Source organism: Sturnira hondurensis, unplaced genomic scaffold, assembly GCF_014824575.4.
Source record: "Sturnira hondurensis isolate 20B ecotype Veracruz unplaced genomic scaffold, ASM1482457v3 Scaffold0004474, whole genome shotgun sequence".
Classification (NCBI taxonomy): Eukaryota; Metazoa; Chordata; class Mammalia; order Chiroptera; family Phyllostomidae; genus Sturnira; species Sturnira hondurensis.
In genome coordinates this window covers 9,869,215-9,897,123 of record NW_028077105.1, presented here as the reverse complement: position 1 = coordinate 9,897,123, position 27,909 = coordinate 9,869,215, and the positions used below count along the sequence as shown (strand labels likewise).

At 35.5% G+C, this 27,909-nt stretch overlaps 1 protein-coding gene across 3 annotated transcripts in view; it reads right to left on the bottom strand.

The window, feature by feature from the left end:
• Window positions 1-674: 674 nt before the first annotated feature.
• PTPRK (protein tyrosine phosphatase receptor type K) overlaps window positions 675-27,909 on the bottom strand; it is a 498,662-nt gene continuing 471,427 nt past the window's right edge. For all 3 annotated transcript variants that reach the window (XM_037045782.1, XM_037045783.1, XM_037045781.1), the window contains 15 exons: window positions 27,342-27,526; window positions 25,504-25,591; window positions 24,412-24,488; window positions 21,635-21,671; window positions 19,975-20,072; window positions 19,095-19,211; window positions 14,109-14,263; window positions 11,867-12,002; window positions 11,462-11,611; window positions 10,408-10,581; window positions 8,333-8,464; window positions 8,081-8,206; window positions 5,309-5,472; window positions 4,663-4,798; window positions 675-2,164 (listed from right to left, as the gene is read on the bottom strand). In XM_037045782.1, the coding sequence (XP_036901677.1) occupies window positions 2,111-2,164; window positions 4,663-4,798; window positions 5,309-5,472; window positions 8,081-8,206; window positions 8,333-8,464; window positions 10,408-10,581; window positions 11,462-11,611; window positions 11,867-12,002; window positions 14,109-14,263; window positions 19,095-19,211; window positions 19,975-20,072; window positions 21,635-21,671; window positions 24,412-24,488; window positions 25,504-25,591; window positions 27,342-27,526 (1,829 nt within the window). In that variant the 3' untranslated portion in view covers window positions 675-2,110. The remainder of the gene's footprint in view (window positions 2,165-4,662; window positions 4,799-5,308; window positions 5,473-8,080; window positions 8,207-8,332; window positions 8,465-10,407; window positions 10,582-11,461; window positions 11,612-11,866; window positions 12,003-14,108; window positions 14,264-19,094; window positions 19,212-19,974; window positions 20,073-21,634; window positions 21,672-24,411; window positions 24,489-25,503; window positions 25,592-27,341; window positions 27,527-27,909) is intronic.

Sequence of the window (27,909 nt, the reverse complement as noted above, 5' to 3'; positions counted from 1 at the left end):
ATTAGTGCCACTGGGTAAAAAAATCTTGGGTAAGTCTGAGTCATTTTGTTAAACACATCCATGTTTAAATGGAACTTAGTCCTCCCAGAAAAAGAAGAAGTCTCTTTATCTAAATTCTTACCAATAAAAGTCACAACTGTTCTAATAATGTACAAAGCAAGTGGATTTTGAAGATACCCGTAACGGCTAACATTTTATGAGAAAATCAATTAATAAGAAAAAATAAGAATGGAGTGCCTAATTTTTGTTGTCACACAACAGGGAAGAGGTGTGGTTAGTGGAAGAGAGGAAGCTGCTAATTCAGACTCAGATTTGAATCAGTTGACAAATCATTTACGTTCTCAGTTTCAATTTCATTGGTAAAATAGAGATGATAATTACTATTTGTCAAGTCTGTTACAAGAAAGTAATGAGAAAATATATACTATATAAAAGAATAGTGACATATAACTATAAAAACTAAAAACGTAATTGATGTCAATACCTTGGCCTTTGTTTCTTCACTCATATGGACTTTTTGAAATTCAATTTTAAAAAGCAAAATGAAAGAAATTTGGTGCTTAGAGATTAGCTTTACTCCTAATAGAATTTTTGTGTCTACCTTTATCATTGAGAATAGGGTATTTAATTGGGAGTGCAGGCATGGCAATGAGGAGAAAATGATGTGCAAACAATACCTGATATAATTATAAAAACTTTATTTCACTCTTACTTTAATTAAATCTTTATAAGCACCATGTCGTGTACGGGCGACCTAGAACGAGGAGACCAGAACGCTTCAGTCAACAACAAACTGCAAGCCGATGGTGTCCAGTTACAGCTACATGGAGCACAGGAACAAGACCACATTTACGAAGGCTCCCTTGAGAATCTTGGGACGCTGCACAGAACAGGACTCTGGCATTCATTTGTGCACACTTTCTATGGTCAGAACCCAACGCTCGTGCATGTAAACATCCAAAGAAATGTTTTATCACCTTGACAGTTTACAGTTTGCTAAGACTCGACCCTGAAAGCATAAATGCTGCTACTTTGTTTTCTGCTTGGCCATAGGCTGAAAGGATCAAGTCCTTTAACATTTAAATGATGCTTGAAGGCTATGCTCTACGCTGCACACGCTACCGGCGAGGATTTTGAATGTGTTCGACTCTCATATGTCATCACCAAACCATTATTTATTTACCTAGTGAAATTGTGAAAAATTATACCTTTTCAGCGAAATGTTGTCATTTGGTCCTATATTAAAAGACCCAATTGCCAAGGTGTTTTACATAAATTTAATTCACAATCATGTTCACAAGAGGACCCACTATAAAGAACATTGCTTCTGGGTTTACGAATAAAGAGTTTATCCTCTACTTACACTAAAACCTACAAAAAATAATCTACAAAAATTGTTTACGATGAATTTTAGTGAAAGAAAAAGCTTCAGAAAAAAAAAGTGAGAGCGTGGTGGTAGTACTCTAGCCATCAAAAAAGGAATGTCAGTAACCAATAAATATAATGTGCTTTCTTCATATAGACATATTTACACTTGAGTCTTTGGCTTATGTTTTTTTTTTCTAAAAAGAACTTTAAATGATCCAGCCATCATTGCACATTAAAAGAAAATAAGCCAGTTATATATATTTATATATTTATATAGAGATCTGCTACACCTGAAACATATAAAAAATGAACTTTACTATGAATTTGCACAGCTTTTCTTTCTTCTTTCTTTAAAGATTTAACATCTTTTGTCTACAAAAAGGAGAAAAATACCACATAGAAAGTATTAATTCATGCAACATGTGGCGGCTGCTCTACCAAAACCAGGAGAGAAAAGGCTGCATATTCACTGTACAAACACTGATAAGTTCTCATTTGAATCTGGTTCTTATTAAATATAGTATATGTGGCACGAAATGTCAATGCTTTCATACAGTAATAGAAATTAATTGAGTCCTTTTTATTAAGATACACAACTTCATAGGAAAAATACTTTTACCTCTCGAATGTAAAAGTCGCCCACCCCCCACATTAAAATCTTTCTGCACAGGTGTAACAGGTACATCAGCTGCTGGCTCAACAGACGAACAGGTTTCTGATGGGATGCGGACGCCTCACCCGACTAAGACGATTCCAGGTACTCCAAGGCTACATCGTAGCAGAAGCGGTACTGCTCCTGAAAGACGTTAGCACAAAAGAGTTGGGGAGAGTTAAGAGCAAAGATACTCACGGTGAACGAAGGCTACCCCATGAATACTCAGCAGACAATTTACATTACTCAAGAATGACAAATTATTTTTTCTATATATAAGTTGAGTATCTGGGAATACATATTTTACATTTCAGTCTAATGGCTGCTGTTTAAGAAAAACAGATAATGTAAAAAGATATGTTGTCTTTGCCTTATAGTTCCTATCAAATTAAAAAAAAACACTATTTTTAAAGTTGATTATAATAGTAATACCTGATCATGACATATGGAAAAATATAAAGATCAATAAGTAGATTTTCTATACTTCCACCATCAGAAAATAAAATTGTTACTATTACTGCCTTAGTTTTGCTTCAGTCCTTTTTAATGCATGGTTGAAATAATAATTACTTTAGAACAAATATACTTACACACATACATGAAGATATAATTTTAAATTCATTGTCTTTTGTGTAACATGAAGTAAATCTTCCCATGTTAACATATCTTTTAATCCTATACAATAGACTAATAGGTGGACTGTTTGTCTATTAGACTGCATTTATTTTCTTCTACTATAAAATAATGCTACAGTGAATACATGCAAATATTTTCCTTCATATTTTAGACATTTCCCTTAGCAAAAGAAAAAAAAGAAGCCAGTCATTTCAGACTGCCACTTTACAATTTCAAATTCTTAATTTTTGACCGTTTTTGGTCCATCCAGGTATTCAAGTAAGTTTTTGACATTGGTTAGTGGTTCTTAAATTTTTTTGAGCTTATTTACATCTGAATATTTATTTATGCTTCCTTGATATACTTAAAAGATAATTTTGTTAGCAATAAAAAGTTTGAGTTTAAACTGCCTTTCCTCTAAGTCCATCTCCGTGTTGCTTATTCAGAATTTGAAAAAATTGAGAGACTGCATTACTAATTATGACTTACAACATTTAACTCACTAAAAACTTTCCAATTCAATCCAAGTAGATAAATTCAGACTGAAATGGAGAATACTGTGAAACTCGTATTCTTTCTAAAGCTAACTTCTGATTTGAAACACAAATCAGAGGGTGGGGGGTGTGTTATGATTCACTGGACATAAATTAAAAGTAAATCATAACTTTTTGGAAGATTTTAGAATGGAAGAGTTTAGCCATAGAATTATTTTCTTAAAGTAATGGTGGAAAATCAAAGTGAAATTTGGAGGTACAATTTGAATTCTGAGGTCAGAAGAAACCCCATTAATAATTTTAAGAGGACTTGGTCAGAGAGATAGAGGCAGAGTTTACATTAAGAAATCTTCAGACTGCAAACAGTTTGAAGACATAACCATTACCCATGTGCTTTTAAAGGCACCTGAGAGTTCTACCTCAAAAATTCCTCAACCTATCCCCCTTTCTCCACCTCGATTGCCAACACCCCGGTCAAAGCCACCACACCTTGTTTGGACAGCGGCAGTCACCTAAGGGATGCTGGGAGCAGAGGGGGTTGGAGCACTCGTAGAAGGTGAAAAAATCTTGCTATCACTCTTGAAAGTGAAAGAGTATGAATGTACCTCTTCAGATTTAGTCTCAGGAAGCAATGCACCCCTTGTGTGAACAATCCAAGGGCAGGAAGTGGTAAAAAAAAATGCTTAAAGGTTTATTGAATTGCTCATTTTGGTTATCTGATAATCTTGATAAATGTAGGGCAAGCAACAGTGATGCCTTGGTTTTTCTGGTTGACTTTTCTGTGAACACACACTACACAGGTGCTCCTGACTCTATCCCACCGTGCACATATGTGTAACCCACAGACATCTCTCCTTAGAAGTGCAATGTGCTGGAAGTGTAGCTTGCTTTCTTGTTCGTCATACAGCTTCAGCCAGACATACTCCCACACACACATATACATCTATTCTTATTTTGTAAGTTATATTCTGATTTTATGAGCTCTGGTAAAGTCAGGTAGCATCCTATGAACTAAACTCTATAACTGGTAAAAGCTGAAAATTATCAATGATGAGTTTAAAAATTTATACTTTGACCAGAAGTAATGAATGATAAAATTGCAGTTGCCCTTTAAAAACATTGGTATCTAAAGTTCCGATGTATATCCCTCAGATTAGTTTTATCAATAAACTCAATATACTTTAAGAAATTAAAAATAAACAAGAATAATGCCTAGACAGCAAATTTATTATTATAGAACCACTTACCCTAACTTTATTTTAGCAAATGTTTGTATCTGGAATAGAAAAACAAATTCCTATACAGTTTCCCAGTTTAATAAAAATAGTTTTCTTTATTATTGGCAGCTTATGAGATTTGTGATTAAGTTTCTTTGGGTAGAGGGGCTGCTCTATAGTTCATCAATTACAGGGAAAAGTCCCCACGAAGACAGATTTGCACCTCTCATGCCCAATGTGTGCATGAAACCAATTCACAGGTAGGTAAATGTCTGACTAGTCTCTACGCTCCCTTCTGTCTGGAAGACAGACTCACCGGGGCTTCCACCATGTTGGGCTTACTGTTCCTCAGTGTCTTGACCGCGTGGAACACATCAACGACGTTTTGCCGTTTCACCATTTCCACAACAATGCCGATGGCACAGAACATGCCACTTCGCCCGCCACCGTTTCTAAAGCCAAGGAAAGCAAAGGCATTTTACATCGGAGCTTTTGGAGACTATAGGTCACACAAAGATAGATCTTTGGAAAATAAAACACGATCTTTTAAATTTTTTGTGTCTTAATTTTGCTTCAGATGTACACCTGTATGGGTACCGGGTCAAGGGGAAGGGCATTTGTGGAAGATGTCAGCTCAGTGGCTTACGCTTAGGAGTGTGCTACAGGCACAGCTTGCCAACCAAGATCCTCAGAAATTGTGATAGATTTCCAAACCGTGTAAGTCAGAAAAGTGGTTCAGAGTAGTGTTCACGAGTTTATTTGAAATTCTATAAAAACTATGTAACAATCAACTTTTAAAAACATCTCAAAATCAAAGTTAGCCAGTAGTTAATTACAGGATCATGAGACAGGAAGGTCTACGGAGCTGTGTGAGATGTGAGCCGGTACTCTCCAGCACGGAGGAGGGAAGGCGAAGGCGGGCACGGGCGCCGCGGCTCCCGGGCCGCCACCTTGGTACTCACAGGCAGTGGATGATCGTGCGGCCTTCCCCTTCCTCACATTCCTCCTGCCACTTTTCCACCTGAAGTATCAGCTTCAGAAATGACCGCTTGGAGCCAGGCACTTCTCGATGAGAGGCCCATCCTAGATACTGAAACTGCTGTACCATCAGATAACCTTCCTGTGGCTGTGGAGGAAAGTGTTTTTATATAAGTAGGGACTAGACACTGAACCAAAAAGCAAGAAGTCCATACCAATCAACACCATGATATCAATGGCTGTAAGTCCTAAATAGGTTCATGCACGCCAGTGCAGAAACCCCCTAAGTTTCAGCAGCAGGAAACCTCAACGTTATCCTTTACACAAGCTTCTCCCTCAGAGCCCTACCCAATAATCAACTCCTACGTGTATACTTCTTGAAGAACTTTCAAAGTCATCTCTTCTCTATCACCACTGACATCAGTGCACTCCCGATCACGGGTTATGATAATTACCTCCTTCCTAGTGGATCTCCTGGAATACACTTTGATCTCTTTCCAACACTTTCTTACTGCAGGCATTATGATTATTTTGAAATGAAAATTTGATCTGGTCATTCTTCTGCATTAATGGTTTCCAAATGATCTTAGCATAAAATTCAAAGGACTAACATGGCTTAAAAATCCTTACATGATCTGGCTCCACCTTCTTCTTCAAAATTCCCTTTACTCAAACAGACCATTCAAGTTCCAGACACATCAGCCTTCTTTTAACCTTGCCTTGGGGGCTCTGCACATATATTCCCTTTGCCCTGAACATTTCCTTCTTGCTTGCCTTTCTCAGTTCCAAATGGTGACCAACTTGTCTTGGGTTTGCCTGGGACTTTTCAGGTTTTAGCATTAAAACTTGCGTGTCCTGAAAATCTCTCTAAGCTGTTTAAACCAAGACGGTTGGCTATCCCATCCCCAAATAGCTTCTACCAATTTCTCAAATTTTGAGTTAACTACCAGTGCCTCAAAGAAAGCTTCCCTGATCGCCCAGCTATGTCAGATCACCCAAATACTTTGTATTCTGTACTTTCTCTATAAAATTATTCCTATCTGTAAATAAATGCTTATTTAATTAGTTGTTTAATACTTATCTTCCCTGATAAAATATAAATTTTTAAGGACAAGAAAGGTTCCCCGCCCTCCCCCCCCCGCTCAAACTCTGTACCACTTGAACCTAGCAAAGTACTTTCCAGAGTTTTGCTGAATGAGTGAATCAAAACCTTAAACCCTCAAATAATGGTGTGAAGGAAGACTATGCAATTCGTGAGTAAGCCATATCATAAAGCATCAGATCTGAACCTCTGTTAGGTAAGGAGGGCTCATGCATCTTTTGACAGAATTGGGACATACCAAGTATAGCACCCAACTCCTTGTCGGTGCATGTACTAAATTTTTGATGAAGTGAATGACATTAGATAATGAGATAGAAAACAGAAAAATAATCCTGCATTGTTAAGACCCAGAATACCAAATATTGAAGAATACGCAAACAAATATGCCGGCAAAAATGTAACACCAATTTCAGTTCTTGTTACTGGAATATTTTTCATATAAACAGCTCAATTACCAGACAAATCTTACTTTCTTAGTTTAGCCGCTATGGTTTCCAGCTAAAACATGAGAAGAACCATAATGTAACAGATGTGCAGATATAATGAGATTTCATTGAAATTTACATCTAAGATATCCATGAACATTATGACATAATTGAATTTATCTTTTTCTCCATGAAAATGAGTGATAGAATTGGATAGGATTTTATCCTCTGTTTATAGTTATATACATATAGATTTACTAAGCAGAAACACATACAGCCATTTTGAGATGAAAAACATTGAAATATGATCATCCTACTCACACAATTAATATAATAGACACAGATATTTAGCTCATGTAGTGTAGTGCTGCTGCTCTGAACTACAGAGTGATTTTTCTTTTAAAAAAAGGAGGAATATCTAATGGAAGTTACTAATGTTTTATTTTCAAATTATGCCTGTTGTTTGGTTATATAACCTAAACAGTTTTTATCAGTACTTTTTTTAAAGGAAAGACCCAAGACACCCCACCACCACCACCACCACCACAAAGCACATGAATAGTCAGGGAAAGTTGCTATTTTGTTTCCAGAAAGAGCACAGTGGTAGAGCTGGTTCTACACACAGATCTGGGCAGAGGGAGACGTTGGGACATTTAGAAAGACACAGTTGTAGATGGGAGGAGAATCAGTGATGTCAGTGATGTACCTTCTTCCTGCCTTGCACAGGAAGGGCTCTTCCTCACACACAGGACTTGGAATAGTGATATGGAACCTTCTATAATGACTTCTAATAATACAGTCTTTCCTTTGGACATAACCCTTCTTTGTCATCATTATTATTATATTATTTTTTAACAGCATGTCTTCTCTGAGCTGGATGTCAATACTAATAAAACATGCAGTCAACCTGGAGGTATGTCTATATGTGTTCAGGAGCCAGGTAGACTAATCAAATTCAATTAAGCCAGTGCATCCAAATCTAGATATTCAGATGGAATACTTTAGTCTAGTAATGGACCAGAAAACAGTAGCTTCCAGCTTTCTGCTTTCCTGTTTTCATACTGCTTTTTGTTCATACTAAGGTATAAGATGATTTCTAATTTGGGGACTGATTATGTAATGTTTATTAATTCTACTCTCCATGTTGTCTGAATGGAATTATACCCCGTCATGGTTATGACCCACATATTCTGGATCAACTCAATTAGAATAATTAAACAATGACTTACTCTGGTGAGATTGCATATCCTAAAAATCCGGTTTATCACATCACAATCCATTGAACACGACATGCACTCCACTTGAATTGGGCCATATCGCAGCATCCCTTCTTCCGGCCAGTACTGAGGGCAGCCCTAGAGGATGAGGGTTTTGAAAGAAAAGAGTGTGATTTTTTTTCCTAATTAGGGTGGTATAAAGAATTTTATTACTATGCTATTAAGTTGTGTATACATACACAAAGGCAACCCACAGCCACTAACCTGGGACAAGTCGACTTCATTTAACATCACAATGGAAGTACAGCCATAGTCATACACTAATCTCCAGAAGTCCTTCACAGTGTTTGGCAGAGGGTATTGTGTGACGATGAAAGCAGCCGGTTGCCTGTAGCTCTGTGAAGAAACAATGTAGATGGGAAAACATAAGAACTTAAAATGCATGATCAGTTGCATAAGCAGGTTCAATGCACTTCAATGTAGGACCAGTAAAATGTAACAGCTTCACATGGGGATGGAGCCAGACTGTTCTACAAGGCATGGAATAACAGATCTGAAACACTGAAATGCACTAGAACTAGCAATTAGTTGTCTGGTGGTAAGACTTTGATGTGTAAACAGCAAACCGAGTAAGGAATTTAAGTTTTATTTTATTGAGAAAAGTAAATGGAAAAATAGAGAAGAAACTAAAGAACTTCTTGAGGTTAAGATACTCCATGAGGTGCCTATCAGGTTGTTTTAGTTTTCCAAAGGTAATCAGTTAGCCTGACAGGCTGAAGGTAAAGCCGCTGGGGTGTGTGTACGTAGGTACCTCTCTATCAATCAACTATCAATCTGTGATGCATGAAACTGCTTGCTTCTCCTCCACTCCAAATAAGAAAATCCACATATGCTCCAGAATCATGTGCTTTTACACTATCTAGATATTATAAGCACATTTTGTACATCTTATAGATAATCCACTTCCTTTAGTTTTCTGGGCATTTTTAATGTGTATCAATAAGCATGATCATAGTTTTAATCATTTAAGGTTTCTCGAGTACCAAACAGTAAAACCAGTGCACTCCTTTGCTCCTGAGAGGAAATGGGCCCTAGTTTGCCAAGTGACCCTTCAATGGGACACAGTACAATATCTCTTTTAGGGGCTAGAAGGAGGGGCTAATAAAGGCAATGCTCATCTAGCATGGATCTCTGGAGTTCTACAGATTGATGTTCTACACTGAAATAGAAATGTATATAATGACTGAAATTATTTAATAACATTATGCATTCGTTAATAACTTAAATGTATACATTTGATAACTTAAACTAATGATTTATAAAACAAACCACCATATTGTTACCTGAGATAGATTTCCTTAATGCTGATAAAAATTGTTGGTGATCTCCTAACTCATTTGTTAACTACTCTGAGTGCTCTACGTGTCTTCACATCAGTGTAGAAACCGATCCTTGAAATTCACTGATCCCACTACCATTTGGGAAATGCCGCTAACCATGGCATTTCACTCCATGGAGGACTTGAGGGTAAATGTGAGTAGACGGTTATTCACCTGGCTGCTTCTAAATGACCTCAGTGTTTTACAGAGCTGCACCTGCAGCTGCAGTGAGTCGCTCCTAAGAAAGCAAGAAAGTCCCTCCTAAGAAAGAATCAGAAGAAAGCAGGAAGCTTTCCTTTCAATGAAATGCCTACTCCATGGGAAAGTCAGTCAAACATGCTGATTGCTGTTTGCTCATCTTCTTGAGTCAGAGGAGAGGGAAGATGGATGAAGAAGAGGACAGGGAAGACACCAAAGATTTCCTGTTTCTTTCCTCCTTATGTACAGGAGCACACCTAAGACTTTTAAATCACAGAATCCTTGGCCTTAACCTCCTAATCCTTCTCAGGTATGGCAAAAGGGTGTATAACACTAATATTTATTGGAACGGTGAATGTCAGAGATAAAACTTTCCCTAATTAATACAAATTCAGAAAGATACGGCATCCTATGATTTTTAAAATTCCTTCTTAACTGTATTTAAAACAGATAACATGATTTTCTTTTCTGAAAATAATTAAGATAAAAACTCTCACCTGAAGATATTTGCTGTTCAGAATATAATAATCGACAACCAAGTTCCAGATTTACAATAAAGCCTAAAACTTATCATTCTTAAGAATCCCTATAGAAAAAACTCAAAAATCATTCTCACGATTTTGTATTTCATTGAACATTTCCAATTTTCCTTTACAGGGCCAGTTTTAATTTTCTTGGACAGAAAACGAGCCCTTGTTCACTTTCATGGAACTGTGTAGCTTTTCGTGACACTTTTCACTAACAGAGAAAGCAGGGTCTTACATCCATAAGAGCAGCATTGATGTAGTTGCTGCTCTCTCCGTCAATTGTAATTAAAAAAGGCAGGCATCTGTCAGGTGGCAGCATGTCCATGAAGCGGTTCTTGTCATGGTTCCTTGGCAGGCAGGCTATACTGCAGTCTTCGGCTTGCAGTCGAGGGGTGACTGAATTCAAAGTCTGTAAAAGGGGAACCCAGGTTAAAAGACAGTTACCCATTTAACAGCACAATACAGATTCATCAGGTATCTAGGAGGCCAAGTGAAGGATTTGTACGAGGTGATGGCACTTGTCACTATAACAGGCTGATAGACTTTGTAGTTGAAGCTAATGATACTCTTTCTTTGTAAGAACGACAAAGAAAAAAAAATACATGTACTGTACACCGTGCCTCTTCTTAAAAGGAAAAGGGAAGCCAGGCAATGCAACTACCCACAAAACGCAATCAGAGTCTCCCATGATGATAACCCATCACCGACGCTGGAAAGTGTCATTTATGAGGACATGTGGCACGCTGTACTTAAAGATAGGCTGTGGTATGCCAGCAAGAACACTAGGTAAAGAATTGAAGGATCAAGTTTCTGGAAGTACTTCTGAGTTCATTTTCACATCATTGTCTCACAGCTTTATGGATGCTTTAAGGGAAATATAAACATTTAGGGTATTTTTAGAAACAATGTTTATCACAAACTTAAGCTATTATTACTAATGTGCTTGATCTCATGTTTTGATTGACACAGGCCAAAATGCATTAGACCGAATTTTTAAAAAGGTTGTAAAAATACACAAATCACTAAAGTTGACTTTTATGATACCTTCCCCCCATTCTCTTCCCTGAATCTGAACTCATTTGCTCTTCATGATACAGCAGATATGAGCTCGTTAATACAAAAGTGACTGCATAATATGTATAATGAAAGAGACAGTCATTATAGTATACTTAAAATTGGGTCATAGGTTATAAATTTGACCCAAAAGACCTTCCTTAGAAGAATTAATAATACCCAGAACAAGTCAAAATAAATTTGCTCATAAAAGAGGCCCTAGAAATAGCAAATACCTGGAATTCATCTTTGAGATGTGAAGAGTTAGTCTGGGAATCTATTCTAATCATATCAAAATATGCAGCTTTAAATTCACAGACAGGTATGGCAGTTTCTCCACACAAGCAGGCTTCTAAAATGGCATCATGAATAAAAATGTACTGTTCCTATCAAAAGAAAGAGAAAGAAAATCTTCATACCATTTTAATAAAATTTACTTGTCATCAAAGGCAGAAAAAATACAGACTTTTTCTCCACAAGGAAATATTAATAAAAACACCGATATTAAACATACCAATATTAGTTTGATGAGCTAATCCTGATTCTATGTAAAAAAAAAAAAGAACATTGATCTATTTGAAAAATGTTAGAAAAGGCTAAAAATAAAACCCACTGGAGGTAAATGAACAACCGACACATACCTCTGTCTGGACCATATTGATGCGCCGAGATCTTAAGGCTTTGACACAGTTGTAGATGTCAACCACACCCTCCCGTTCAGCCATGTCCAGCATGATATCGATCACGATGTAGCACCCAGTTCGCCCAGCACCAGCACTGAAGAAATTAAACAGAAGAACTGCAGGAATCGTGTCTCTGCAACCTTACATAAAGATCCTTTTGGCTTTCAGACACGTGGGACTGAATGAATTTAACAAAGCACAGGCATAATTTGTACATACCCTGAGAACACTTATTAATATACAAAAAACTTCCTGTGGAGTATATAGTTTGGTATAAAGTGAAGACTGAAATAAGAGTTCCAGATGAGATGATATAACTTTATAAAAATAAAAGTTATTTTTATAAACCACATTATATTGAAAATAATGCATACATGTTCAAATTCTGTAGCTCTTACATAGTCTTCATTTTATGCAAATCAAATACACATAATTTTAAGTTCATAGAATTGTAACTGATCAAGGAATGAACTTAGACTTTAACATTTAACCCCCCAATTAAGGACGTTAACCCTCAGGTAGTTGTGAGTCCTCTGAGAAATGGAGGCTGCTGGCTCTCTTAGTCAAACAGACGCTGGTAAGCACCAAGGTAAAGAACATTAATCCCAAAGCCTTTCAATGGGGAATCTGAGGAGCCACAATACAGGAGAAATTCCCATGAAGAGAGTGGGGGGAAATAGTGGTTACCGATGGGGAGGAGACCAATAGTAGAGAGAATATTTGAAATGGAAATCTAAAGAAAAAATGAAAATGAATTGTTAGGCATAGATATTTAATTAATTACTTGAATTATAACATACTGTTGGTGAATTTACACCTTAGGATAGCTTCTCCAATTCTATGTATAGAAGTCAATGGAGGAAGCAAGATACAGTTGGGATTTTGGGAGGAGAAATCTTTTTCCCTTTGTAGTCTGCTACCTCGTTTCCATAAATTCACAGACACCTGAGTCCAAGTAAAAAAATGACACTTGTGTTTCAAGAGAGTATCTAAGAATCTTGGAACACTTCTGAAGCACAGAATTCATAGGAAAATAAACCTCTATGAAAAGACAACCCTGAACTGAAAACCTATTTATCTCATTTTCTAAATGTGTAGATAGATTATTCCCATTGTTTCTTTTTTGTCCAGTCACTTCTCTTAAATTCACTGTTCTTTAAGAAATTTAAGTGCTAGATATTGTGAATATCTCTTCCCCACCCCCTTTTCTTTCTCTTTCCCTCTTTTTTTTTTTGTGCTGACTGTCTCTCAATCACAGTTCCCAGGATTTGAGATAGGAAAGTAATTGAAGAGTACATCAGATTTCTTGAGTAGGACTGAATTTAGATTTTTTTCAGGGTACATAGTATCTGATTTTTATGAGATGACTTACTTTTACTTCGTTGTCTGTGGGTTTTTTTTCTTCTTTTATACATGGTCATTTAAACTCTGAATAGGTTGGATTTCAGAAAGAAAAATATATGCTTAAGTATAAACTATTATGTGGCTTGGAGGAGTTAGTATTTGAGAATGGTAAGTAGCATTTAGAAAAAGATGCTCAAATTCAGTATATATATATATTTTTTTGTTCACATCTCAAAATGAGGCCATGTAATTTGCTTTTAGTATTTCTGAATGCTTATTTTAAGAGAAGCTTCTAATCAGAAGAAAGTCTGGATATACTGTTCACATTTTTCTGGCATGTATTTACTGGATCTCTTTGATATAGTTTTCAAGGTCCTCTGATAGATTTTTTTATATATTAAATAGCTGTTTTATAGCACAAATTCTTGTAATTTAGGCCATTCAGTAACTCTGTATGCCTCAAATTTAGTTTTAAAAGCTGGGATTCTATTGGGAATTTACTGGATTGGCAAGAAATCTCTATTTCAATTTACCATTCCATAAAATGTGGGGTTTGCAAAAGCAATAAAAAACCCCCCAACAAAAACCCAAACACAGATGTTGCCCCTGAAAAGTAGTTCCTACACTCACAATCATGGATAACACTATACACATTAGAATGAATGCACTTATTTCTTAAGTTCCTATTTTATATCCTCCTTATGGCTAACTTTTATTTTATTGCTGTTTTACCTAATCTGTAATACATGCAAGCTGGAATTTTGTACACATGCATTAGTTTGTGCTTAAAAGCCTTATGTTTATGCTTTAAAAAAGCTGGCTGTACACAGTCATCGCCATTTGGACCATCACTCACCTGCAATGCACAACGATGGGGCCAGCACTGGGAGGGTTGGAGAACTTGACTCGCCGGATAAAGGAAAGCAGCCCCGTGGCGTGGTAGGGCACTCCGTGGTCAGGCCAGCCAGTGAAATGGAACTGCTTAACTTCCCGGATCTCATTGTAGCCCCTCTGCGTAAACATGTAAACAAGTGTGTTTAGATGGTCCAAAATCTAGTCATAAAACACAGTCAGGAGTACTAGACCTGCCAATGAAAAAAATGAATTTACCAAGATCAGGCTTTTTCTGAAAAAGGATGCTGGGCTGTTATGGTTTACGAGTTTAGGTTTATTGTCAGACAACTACCAGAGGAAGAAAATTAGAAGTCTTGCTCAGTTTTGTAAGTCTGGGTAAATTTCATTTACTCTGACTGTTTGTTCCTTACTGGGAATGGCAACACACAAAGTTAGGGAAAAGGGAATGGGAAAGCTAAAACGCTGCCCTACTGACCCAATGCGCTGAGTACTCAAGTGATTTATCAAAGCAACTTTCTAGCTTCTCACCTCACAAAGAGATTTTAATGCCTCGCTTATCCATGTTGAAAATAGTTTTGAAGCATAGCACGTGCGGATTTTCCAGGAGAATGCTACTCTAGATTGGTTTATAAAAAGATACGGACAGCTAAACTATTCTTTGGGCGGCCTATTTTTCTTCACTCTGTGCAACAATTCAGCACACAGAATATTATTTATAGTAACAAAAATACAAAATGAAAGAGGTAGAGTATCTATTGTTGTGCCCCTCTCATATTGGGCTAATTTAAGAGATCTTTAAATGCAATTTCAAAGCTTTTCCCTTCTTCTTCTTCTTTTTTTTGTTGTTGTTATTGAAAGAAGCCCATAGGCTGCGGTAATGCAGCTTGGAGCATACATGAAGTGCTATGGAATTTATTTTTCAGAATCCACCTTTGTAGCAAAAATACCCAAAACTGAAAAAAAAACAAAACAAAACAAAGCAAACTTCCCACTATGATCTATACAACTCTACTTCTACTGTGAGCTCTCTGTCAAATGTCAGTCTCGGTTGTTCAAAAGACAGGATAGGTAGAACAACTGCATGAAATAAATGAAACAAATTAAGAAAGTTAATGTTTATATTCCATCCTATATAGACCAATACAACTGAAACCTTGGAAGCCAGCGGTCATGTCTTATTCTTTTTCATTCTAGTTCTTAATAAAACACCCCACAGAAAGGAGGGCTCAGCAAGTCACTATACTAGTGACAATAATAAACAGCACCGATGGAGTCATGCAATGGAGAAATCCCTTTGTTACTCCTTTCAAAGGCAACACTAGTGCCGATTTTAGCTGTTACTTCACTTCCTCTACATTAATCCCTTTCCGGTAGTTGCTACGAGGGCCTTGCTCCTTTTCCTAAGTTTTCATATCTGGCAGCACAGGTTCCCTTGTTGTTCTTTTTACTTAATTTTTCCAAAATGATTTTCAAATATGTGGTGTTCATCAAAAAATCACTCTTTCCAGTTCTAAATACAAGGAAACATATTAAAAAGAAAAACCCAATGACATTCTGATTAGTACTGCACTGAATCCAGAATGTGGTATTAAGAACAAGTATACACAAGTATACCTGGGGCTCGTAGCATGTCTCCATTTGTTCCCATCTTATTTTATGTCTTTCAATACATTTCTGTGGTTTTTTCACCTAGGACTTCTATCTTTCTTGTATTTCTAGAAACTTCTCTAAATTATTACTGTTCATTCCTAGACAATATATTTCTAGATATTTTTTATTATTGTGAGAGATACTTTTAATGTCTACCCTGTTTATTGTTATAAAAGCTAGATTTTATGAATGTTTATTTTGAATTAGTCACTTAAATAAGTGATTATTAGTTAATATTGAAAAATATTATTGGTAGTTTTCTTGGTATAAGATCATTTCATTTAAAAATAACTTTGTCTCTTCTAACAGTAATGCAGTTTATTCCTTTTGTCTTATTTCATGTGACAGAGCTTTCTAATATGTTGAATTCTAGTGAGAATAATTATCTACATCACATTTCTGATTATAACAGCAATGCCTTTAATTTTTTACTCCTAAACACGCATGCTCCTAGTTGTTGTTGAAACACCTTTATTTAGGGACTTTCTTTATTTTCGTAATATAATTAGAATATCATTATAAATGTCACTTAAATCAAATTAAGTGCATTACAATGTCTATTAATGAAATCACATCATTTTGTTCCTTTAATGCACTGTCATAATGAAATATTCTGCCACAGTTTTAATATCTTTGTATTCTTAGAAAATAATCATGATGGATCATGTTATGATCTTTTCTTAATTCACTTCTGGATTCAAATTATCAGTATTTTATTTTGAAGTTGTTTCAATCATGTTCTTGAATGTAATTGATTCACAAGTTGTGGGCACACACACTGAAGAGACTGAGATAAAAAAGAGAGGGGCTTCTTTATCTGGTTCTGTTATCACAGGTATGCTATCTTTTAAAAATATATTTAGTTAGTTTTAATAGTTTCCTGTGGCCTAAATGTTTTGATTAAGGTAGGCATTGGTAATCCTGTAAATGTTAAAGAAACCTCAACTATGAAACCACTGTGCAATTTTAATGGTAAATTTTAACAATCATTTTATTTTCTTCTACCATTGGTTCGGGTTTAACTCTGAGTTAAATTTAGGAAGGTATCTTTTTTTTAGCAAATCAGTGTATATAGATGAAAATCTGCATCTGTACGTTTAAACAAAATATATTTATAACTTTCCTAATAGCAAGCATAACTGCAATTATATCTTTTCTCTATTACTAAAATTGCATATTTTTAAAAAGATTTGATTATTTTATTTTATTATTTTCTTTTAGAGAGAGCAGGGAATGGAGGGTGAGAGGGAGAGAAACATCAACATGAAGTTGCCTCTTGCATACTCCCAATTGGAGACCTGGCCTGTAACCCTGGCATGTGCCCTGACTGGGGATAGAATCAGCAACCCTTCAGTTTGCAAGCTGGCACTCAGTCTTCTGAGCCACACCAGCCAGGGCTACTACAGCTGCATATTTTTTTGATTGTTCTTTATTCTGAATCAGTGGTTTAGTTAGTCTATTGATCTTTTCAAAGAACTAGCTTTGTGATTTTTTGTGTTTCTGTTTAGTAGTTATTTTTTATTTTATTGATTTTTAAAGTTTTCTAGTTTAATGATTTTTCATGTGATCTAGGCTACCTTTAAAAATTGAAATGATTTACAGATATATATTTTTTAGAGAATAACTTGTGGGAAATTTTGGTATAAATCATTGATTACTACAGTATAATTTTAGCTTTGAGGCAATCATTCACTCAGGGATTATTTAGAAGAGGCTTTGGTGATTTCTAAGAGCCTAATTTGTGGAGTCATGGGTTAGTGATTTGTTATTTTCTATTGGATTTTGGGAGCATCTTGAATTTTTTGTTATATATTCACATTTCCTTTATAAGTTCATGATTGATTTCCATCAAATTTTCATTTACTAATAAGAAAAAGGCATATATTCTCTATATTCTCTCTTTCCATAATAATGAGGCCTAGTTAATCACTAAATCAAATTTGATGGCTCTTTTTGAAAATCAAATTTGATGGCTCTTTTTGAAATCTGTATCTTTGCTTACTTTATTAAAGCTGATTTGTTTAAGAAATCCATACTTTTTTAGAGTTGTGATAATCATAATTATGTTATTCTGTATAATGCTACTTTTAATATTTTCCCTAATTATATTAATGTGGGTATAAATACTTAATATGCTATTTCTAGGCCCTGGACAGGTAGCTCATATGGTTAGAATGTTGTCCTGATACACTAAGGTTGCAGGTTCAATCTTGGGTCTGGAAACATACAAGAAACAACCAATTAATATATAAATAAACAGAACAACAAACCAATGTCTCACTGTCTCTCTCTCTGCCTCTATTTCCCTCTCTTTCATCAATACATTTTTAAAAATGCTATTACTATATCAAAAATGTATAATATCTTCCTATTGCTGGATGGGTATGGTCATCTAAATTTTCCAAGCGTATATGTGAAGTCATTTTTTTAAAATACACACCTTACAACAGATTAATGGAAAAAAATTCTTGGCCAAAGGACATTGATATATTAAGGCTCTGAAGATATACAGAGATACCTATGCAACAACGGTATCTGCAGCAATGTAGTTCATTGCTTGCTTCCATGTCCCACTTAAATGTCCTTACACTGCCTACTTTGTTTTCGTCTTTCTGTTCCTGTTAAAAATAAAAGTCAGATCATGTCACTCCTGGGCTCCTAACCCTTCAACGACTGCCTACCTTCTTTTGATACAAGCTAAAACCATCATAATGGCTCACAAGGCCTCACTTACCTGGCTCTGTGATTTCTCTGACTTCATCTCATATTTCTGTCTCATCTCTGAACACTTCGGACTCCTGGCTGTTTCTCATTGTGACAGGAATACTCATGCCTCAGGGTCTCTAAAATGAATCTTCCCTCCCTCAGAAACATTCTTCTCTGGGCTAACTTCCCGGGGATATAGTAGTTAAATCACTCACTCCCTCACTTTCCACAGGCCTTTATTTGTAGGTCATTATCTCAATGAGTCTTTTACTGATCATCCTTTTAAAACTGCAAACCATTCTTCCGCCTCAGCAATATTATCTGTTGTACTTCCATTCCCAACATCATTTTTCTCTGTGGTACCTTTCATAATATATGATGTATTTGCTTTATTAATGTTTATTGCTTGTCTCCGCTCAACAGACTTTAAGCTCCACAAGAGCAGGGATTGAATGTGTTCCAAGGTTTTGAAACATGCCTTGCATATGATATGCTCTTAAATAAATATGTGTAAAATAAATGAATAAAATGGATGGACTTATAGCATAGTTGAAACATACCTTGACAGGAATTTTAAGAGAAAAAGAAATTTCAATATTCATTTTTAAAAATAGAACTTTAGGGTACCTACCCTTTCCAGGGTGAAAGTCCTAACTACATATTCAGCAAGTGGTTCCATTTCTACACAAGTTACTTTGAAGTCGCCATAAACTTCAGTATCATCAGGCCAATACTTATAGCATTTAACCTAAATGACAAAGAGGAAGACATAGGTTAACCTGAATACCTAATACATAAGCAATACTATTTAATTTGAGTGGCAACTCTTCATGTCGCAGATAAAATACAGTTTAAACAATCTAGCATAATATTCTCCAGGTCCTAAGCCAGTCAGAGAAGGGAAATACCATATGATTTTGCTCATATGTGGAATCTAATGAACAAACTGAAATAACAAGCAAAATAGAGACAGATTCACAGATAGAGAATAGGCTGACAGTTCTGGGTGTGGGGGGTCTAGAGCGTGGAGGGATCAAGCAAACGAAAAAGAAGTCATGGACATGGACGACGATGTGTTGATTGTAGTGAAGGGACTAAAGGGGGTATATGGAGGACAAATAGTAATGGAAAAAAATACAATAAAATATATTTAAGATAGTTTGAAAAATCTATAAATGAGACATCATTGTATATATTATACACTAAAGAGAAAGACTTTGTGTAATCTCACAAAAATATATATTCCTGACAATGTCATTAGTCTCCAGTGGAAAATCAAAGCTTATTTTATTAATAAATGAGCAATCAAATAATTTCTTAGCCATCCAAGTTTCACTTAGGGAAGCACTCATTTGATAAGCTATGCCTATAATTTTTGTTAAACAATTGAATGACATTCTATTTGAAATTTGTTATGGTTTGCTATTCAAATTATACTCATGTTTTATAGCCCCCTCTAAAAAAGCAACCCAAAGAAACAAACAAAAAAAACAACGCATTTTTTTTCTTACCCGGCCGACCTCAACTAAATTTGTCACCATCACGATGCAGGCAGACTGTTCTTGCCAGACCATCCTCCAGAAATCATACACCGTTTCATGAACAGGGCCTAGCAAATAATTAATTTGAATATTATATTATCAGAGACATTTGATAGTAAGATGTTTGGGAAGTTAAAAAGTGATGTAAAGTAACTAAATGAAAAGGAAAATTAAAGACCTAACACAAAATGTCACTGAAAGTACTTCAAACGCATTTCCTATCCAAACTCACACTATAGGTAAAAATATGAGCATGTGCAAATTTTTTTTAAATTTGCCATCTATATTGTAATTCCCACTTCAGAAAGAAAAATTGGTTGCTAGGGTATTTATATCTAAGTCATGTTAGTACATCTTCAAATATATATGAAAAGAGGTTTATGCCATCACCAACCAAAAAGTACATTGCCATACACTGTCAATTAAAATTATATGCATATCATTTCTAAGCAGTGCATGCTGAGGGGTTAATGAAGAAATGTCATACATACAGGACACACCTTAATCTTAGAGAATAATCTCCAAACTGCAAAAGCATCTTCTGGCCTTTCCTTATTACCATAAAACTAGAATACTGTTCACCATGGATGACTTTTCTAAATTTAAATAGTTTACACAAACTCAATTACTTTAAAAATATGCGAAAACACTTATAAAATAACCTCTGTCAAAGAGCAATATAGCTTTTGTGTAACTTTCCTCTTTATACAATAGATGTGTAGGTTTTTCTTCTAACGACCTGTGGCCAATTTCAATAGATAACTCAAGCTGTTTCTTGTTGTCCATGTTAGGATACTTTTACTTCCCAATGCGCCACTATCACAAATTCCCCCTACTCTTTTCTTATTTCCCATGAAGAAAGAAGTTGACAAGGTTCCCTTTAGCCCTTTGTTTTGTCTCAGTCTTAACTTGCCAAAAATTTGCTGGAAGATAGTATAACATCTCATATTAACGATACTGGTCTTGGGTACTATCACATTCCGGGCTCACAGACTGCTCCAGAAAACAAGGCACTTTATGTGAGACGAGGCTTCCCTTGCTTTCATCAGAAATAAGTAATTCCTCCATCATGCACTGTTGCCTCGTACTCTGGGACATCAGGATACCAAGAACCCAATCACAAAAACTACCAGCAGCTTTTCTTTCACTTGTAATTAAAAACTGTACTTGAGCCCTGGCTGGTGTAGCTCAGTGGAATAAGCACAGGCTTGCAAAACAAAGCATCACCGTTTTGATTCCCAGTCAGGGCACATGCCTGGGTTGCAGGCCATATTCCCAGTGTGGGGTGTGCAACAGGCAACCACACATTGACGTTTCACTACCTCTCTTTTTCCCTCCCTTCCTCATCTCTCTCAAATAAATAAATAAAATCTTTAAAAAGTAAAAAAATAAAAACTACTTGAGCAACAGTAAAATTGATAAATAAATAAATCAAGCTTATATATACATACACTCACATATATTTTGTACAGATAAAACAATTTGTATTATATAAATGATTAATAGTGTTATTCAGAAGGGATGATCATTTATCTAATTAACTGAGATGAAATTGCAAAAAAACCTCCCACCATATGGATGAAAAAGCAAGTTTGGTTGTTCTATAACACTTAAAAAGGCAAAGTTCTACCTTGAGTTGCAATGTAGTGGCTTGGTCTCTGGTAGCCCTAAAATGGGAGAACAAATTGGTCATAATTTTACATCAGTATCAGAAATAAATGAATGAAGGCATAAAAAGATGAAGACAACCACCTGTTAAGATTAAGTTATAGTAAAAAGTCCAGAAATGAGTAGTGAACTCATAGTTCACTTCTCAAAGCTATGTTATCTGAAAGGTAAAGATTAAAAATATATAAATATTTTAAGGGCTCCGATTAGAATATATATATTGGACAGTTAAGGTTTGTTTGCTAGGGATTAACCTCGTAGATTTTCTTTGGTTTCACTAAAACGTTTATGCCTTCATGTTAATCTTTAATCATTCATTCCTGGCAAAACCGTGTTCAAAAAGACCAGTTCTCATTTTATCATCCAAAAGTGCAACACACTGCATTACAAATGGACAACGACATATTAGAACCATAAAAAAATAACAGAACATTCCAATGTTAGAGCTGGACAATGCATGTGTGCATCAAGTCAAAGTCCTGCAGAGATTTTATAGAGAGTATTCCTATTCTATTAATACATTCAGGAATCTGCCCAAACTGCTTTATGTGTGCTGATAATAATAATTCACACACACATAACTATAGGCACACACATATATAGGAAGAGTTTTAAAATATATATCTTATCTTCCTTTTTAACATGCCAAGACCTCTATGTGGTTAAAGACTTAATATTGTTTCAATAAAAAACATTATTCCTGATAAGGAACAAGTTGTGAGTTGTTATCAATTGGTTTAAATTCCAATGGATCATGAGTAGAAAAAATATTAATGGTATAATAGGGTTGAGCTTTGGATCTGTTGTATATTTACCAGGGCACTTTAGTAAAAAAGCCTTGGGTATAATTTATCCACATTTTGGGTGGGTGACTCAGTACAAATACAAGTACATATAAACAAATCTCCAATCTGAAACTTGATAACATGAGCATTAAGCTACTACAAATTTGGAAGTTCTCTATTTTTAAATATACCCACACAGCACAGTATTTTATGATTTTTCTCAAGCTTCATAAGCATTTCATCTCCTGTTTTTCATGAAAAATTTACCAATTGCAGGGGACATCTTTAAATATAATAATCTAATGGGAGAGGGGAAATTATAAAATTGTGTAATAATCAGCCCAAATACACTGGGGTCTTAACAGAAATGCTGGATAAAAAAGTCTCACTGGTAACATGTGAATCACAAAGTAGCACAACAACAAGGCTCCAGTGTATATATATGTCTTGGCAGACACCCAAGGTCAAACTAAGTTGGTAAGAACAGGGATGAATTTGTCAGAGAACTGTTAATGTGTTTTATTTAAAAAAATAGACCAAAAGCTTAGTTTTCCGTGTTAAGGTGTCTAGTAAATTTAAAATATTGAATGAGAGTAAAGTGAGGATTAAAAATTTAACTAAGAATAAAATTTATTCATTCAAAAATATAAATAATTACAATTTACAAAATAACTATAAAACATGAACTTAATATAAAAATATTCTTTATTTTGGTAAATTAGAAAATGCTGGCCCCTAAATTTCTTACATTTTATAGATGTAAATGTATATATATATGCTGTAATACTTGATATTTCTTCCTTGGCCTTCCAAATAATGCATATTTTGAACTGATTAATTTAAGCACACTGCGATTTAAATTAGCTTAAAAATAGCTAAAATGAATGAACACTTAATATGTTTGAGGCATTGTGCTAGAAGCTCAACAAGCATTACTTCATTTAATTTTCACAAAAAAGTGATAAAATTAAAACTCTCATACCCCCACTTTAAAGAGGAGGATACTGAGGCTCAGAGAGGTGAAATAACATTTCTATGATTTCCAATGTGATTTTGAATGAGGAAGTACAAAGAGCCTGTCGTTCTTATATGTAATGTAATATATTGCTCCATAAACAACCTTTTATCTTTCATTAAAAAATTCTTTTCCATTAAACAAAGAATATATGTGTAGATGTGTTTTTAACTAAAATCTAACAATAGAATATATGATTAAAACAAACTTTTTTATTTGTATGATTCGATACGTATATGCGATAGGTGTACTTGACAAATGCAATTTGGTAGTTATTTTGCCTAAGTAATTTTAATATTTCACAAACCAATACCATATACCACAAAATAGTTTCCCTACCCATTATTCACATCAGAAGTTAAATGTAAAAAGTAAAATTTCAGAAACACTAACACATCATACTATCCAGCTTCTCACATGTGTTTAGGGAAGGGTAAGAATAAAAGCCAAAAACAGAAATCATCAACAAATAAAACTCAAGTACGTAAGAAACTGTCAAGAGCTAAAAATGGTCCCGTTTTTCTAAACATAGATAAGGGAAGGAGATAAAAGATCTTAAGACATGTAAAGGAGTTACAAAGAAATGAACATAGATATACTATATGAGGCTAATTACGTGAAGCATGCAGAGAAAGCTAGTAGTAAGCATTAGTAATAACTGTAATTAAGAGTAGTTACATTAAATATTTATAATAGGATACTGTTATTTACATGTAGTGGTACTTACATCCCTGTACAGCCAAATCTACAGCCCAAACCAAAGTCAGGTGTGAAAGAAAGCACAACAACGTCAGTAAGTACTAGGACGTGGAACAAGGAAAAGTGTACAGTTTGTTCTTTATTTTAAAAAGCTAGCAATCACTTTATAGGTAATAACAATCAAAAGATTCACATATGCAAGCCAACAAATTGGGCACAATGAACTATACAAATACTTACATCTATATAGTTGGCATTAATGTAATCTGAAGACGGATCATCCTCGACAGGTTGCAAAATTACTCTGGAGTGATCATCTAAAATTTTTAAACAATAAAATAACAGCTATTAAATATCCCCCTGTTCTGAGACAATGCCACTGGTAGAGACTTAGAATAATCCAGTACGTAAATTTCCTGAAACTGCAGTTATTTGAAGAAATTCAAGACCACTGATGATTTTATCACTTATTACAATTGTAACAGCAATTGTAGTAAGTTAATGTTTTACTGACTAACATCTGCATGGTTAGGAAGCTTTAGGAGGACATGATAACTAGTGTCCGGTGAATCATCATTGAGTCATGGACTTGTCTAAGGAACTAAACCTGCCTTGACTCCTACTTTCGCTTCTTAGACATGATTTTAAAGGGCTGGGATCTTTCTGCCTGCACTTTATAGCAAATGAGCCAGTGAAGCAGGGAATGGATTCTGAACCCCTGCTCTCAACTTATTTCTTGAGCATCAAGATTAGTATCAGATGCATTCATAAGATCCTTTAATATAATTTCAACTGAAAAAAGAAAAGTCGAAGTAAGTAAGTAGCTAGTTGCAAGCTAAATTGTGTTACTTCCCCCACCTCTTCTTCGGTTTCATATTATGCTATTTATCCATGTACCCATATTGACGAGGTAAGGAGGAGGGAGTCCCTATGGGATACAACATGGAGCAACTGGAGTTCAGACAGATTCCAAGGGAATAAGTTTGGAGGAGGTCATTTATCACCGAAAAGATTGTTCTTTTCATTATTCTGATATTCTCAGCCATTTCATAACACCCCGTGCATTTGCGTGCAAACATAAAATCACACAGAACCATCTCCACAGGGCGAAGAGTGTGAGTTAATTTAATTAACAAGGATGATGACAATTTCAGTGTCATTACCAATAGCCAGTGCCGTTTTAATATTAAGTAGATTATTTTATAAGGAGATGTGGCACCCTCTGGGATTGTCTTAAAATTTAAAACCATGTAAAGAAGAATTGCAACTTACTATTTATCTTCTATGCACAACATTTACAGTACATTTACCACAAATGCTATGAGAACTTACATGCTATAATGTTTCCATATCGGTTTTTTGCTCTATTTTGGTCTTTTTTAGCTACATCCCATGATGCTGACTGTCCTTCGAAGAAGCTCTAGAAACATAAAACGAACAAGCAGACTGAATTTAATTCCTTTTCCTAAATCAGGTTTGTCTGTTCTGAAGACCAAAAAAGTAATTGCCACTGTCTCGGGGAGGGAGTCCTACAGCAGCAGACAAGTTCCATTGTCAGAACAAAGTTTATTTGCTGGACTCCCACTTGTTCAGCTTAGATTGGACTGAGTTCAAATTAAGGACAAGAGACAACCTCAGAAAAAGAAGGACCTTAAAAGTATTTCAAATTTAAGATCACTATAACTTTGTAAGAAAGAGGTAGCGAAAGCATCAAAAACTTCCAAACTACTTTTAATGAGTTATCTTTCAAATGTGCTTTCTGTAGCATATATGATGGGGGGGGGGGGGACTTGGTTTTCCCCATAATCATGCATTAAATCATGTGTAGTACATCACATTTCAGTTTCTTTGAAGATCGTGAAAAGGACTGAATCTCTACAACAAGGGACCATATGAGAATTTTTAAAAAGTCATTATCTCCAAGAATCTTGGAACAGATGAATATGTTGACTGGTTTAATTGTCATATGTAGCAATTTAAAATATGGGTACACATTTCTTTTTGCAGAAGAGCTTTAACTTTGCTCAACACAGGAAATAGGGTCTTCAAAGAGTCAACGGTCTTTGAAGTGAGGTACACAGAAATACACATGAAATGAACAAAAAGAACCAACTCTGGCAGCCTATTATAATTCCTTGCACTAGTTCGTTACCACAGCCTAGTGTTTCCGGCAAACATCTAAAACCAACTTCGAAAATTCAAAGATAATTGTATTCACTCCCAAACTGAGTATACAAATAATTGGCAAAGAAAATGTAATGTTTAAAGAATTCCTCATGTAGTTGGATGTATTTTTAATGGTCTTTTAAAATAAATTATTGCTTGAATGCTTTCACTTTAACTGCGTGTGTCTGGCAGTGCATGTGTGGCGGTGCATGTGTGGCGGTGCATGTGTGGCAGTGCGTGTGTAGCGGTGCATGTGTGGCAGTGCATGTGTGGTGGTGGAAGAGCTTCCTTCTCTGCATCACACTGATATTTGTCAGTGAGCAAAGGTGGCAAAGGAACTGTTTCCTTTTTGCTATGCATTGTTTATTGGAATGCTTCATTTAAATCATTTCCCTTGCAGCTTAAATCTTGATATTTTGGTTTGAGTAGGAAGGGGAAACAAGGTTGGCGGAATAATTTCTCAATTCCTTCTTTTGGCTTCTGAACATTTGGATTTGCAGTGCTCTGTTTTTTTCTTTCCAATCAACCTCAAAACTAAGAGGGACAAATAGCATTTTTAGAACACAAGACTTCATCCCATCCCATTTCTTAACAGTGTGTTAACAAGCAAAGAGGCAAAGTAGTACCGACTGTGTAAATCACTGGAATGATAAAGCCTGTAGTGATACAATGGAACCCAAGGGATCTTGCCATGGATTTTTGACTGAGGAAATAAAAAGCCTAAGAAAGTGGATTTTAAATAACATAGTGAAGTAAATTACGGAACTCAACATTTTTAAGTTCTTAAAATGTATTTAGAGCCAGATATAGCCGCAAGAAGTACCCTTGTCTTTCAATCTGTCTACTTAATCTCCCCATATACACACTTGATTTTTCACTCAAACACAGGATTAGAGTGTCTAGAGAGTATTCAAACCTTCATTATGTTAAAGGAAGGAAATCTGTTAAATACCACTGAGTATCACCATTAAAAAAAACATTGAACACAGTACTGAAACTTTCACCTCATATTCCTCTTTGAACCCATAGCTGTCTGATGTCTTCATGAGATTAATGTGCTGCAGTAAATCGGCCACCCTGATGGCTGGGTGCAGCTGTCCCGTCTGGTAAGGGGATTCTGTCCCCTCACAGAGGTAGCGAGGTACATCAAGAAGACGACTGGACTCTGCTGTAGCACTGTGGTTCTCATCTGGCATTTTTTCAGATTCAAGAACATTAAAAAAAAGACAAAGTTTATCTTGTTTAATATATATCAATGCAAAAAACATTCTTAAGATCTCAAGCTCTTTCTGATAACAGGAAAAAGGGAAAGAAATACAGTAGAGGCCTAGGGCAGCATCCTCATAAACACAAAGCCTTTCAGTTCAGCTCAGGGCATGAGGTCAGAGTACATTATGTGTATTGCACCAAGACAACAGATGCTCTGAGATGTAAAAACAGCTGATTCACTTTTTTAAAAAGTGTAATGGGAGATTTTGCTGGGTTCTTATTTTTTTCTTGTATCTGCATTCATAGAAGTATGGAGTGGGACTAGAAGAACAAATTGTCAATTGGAGAGGTATTTCATTGTTG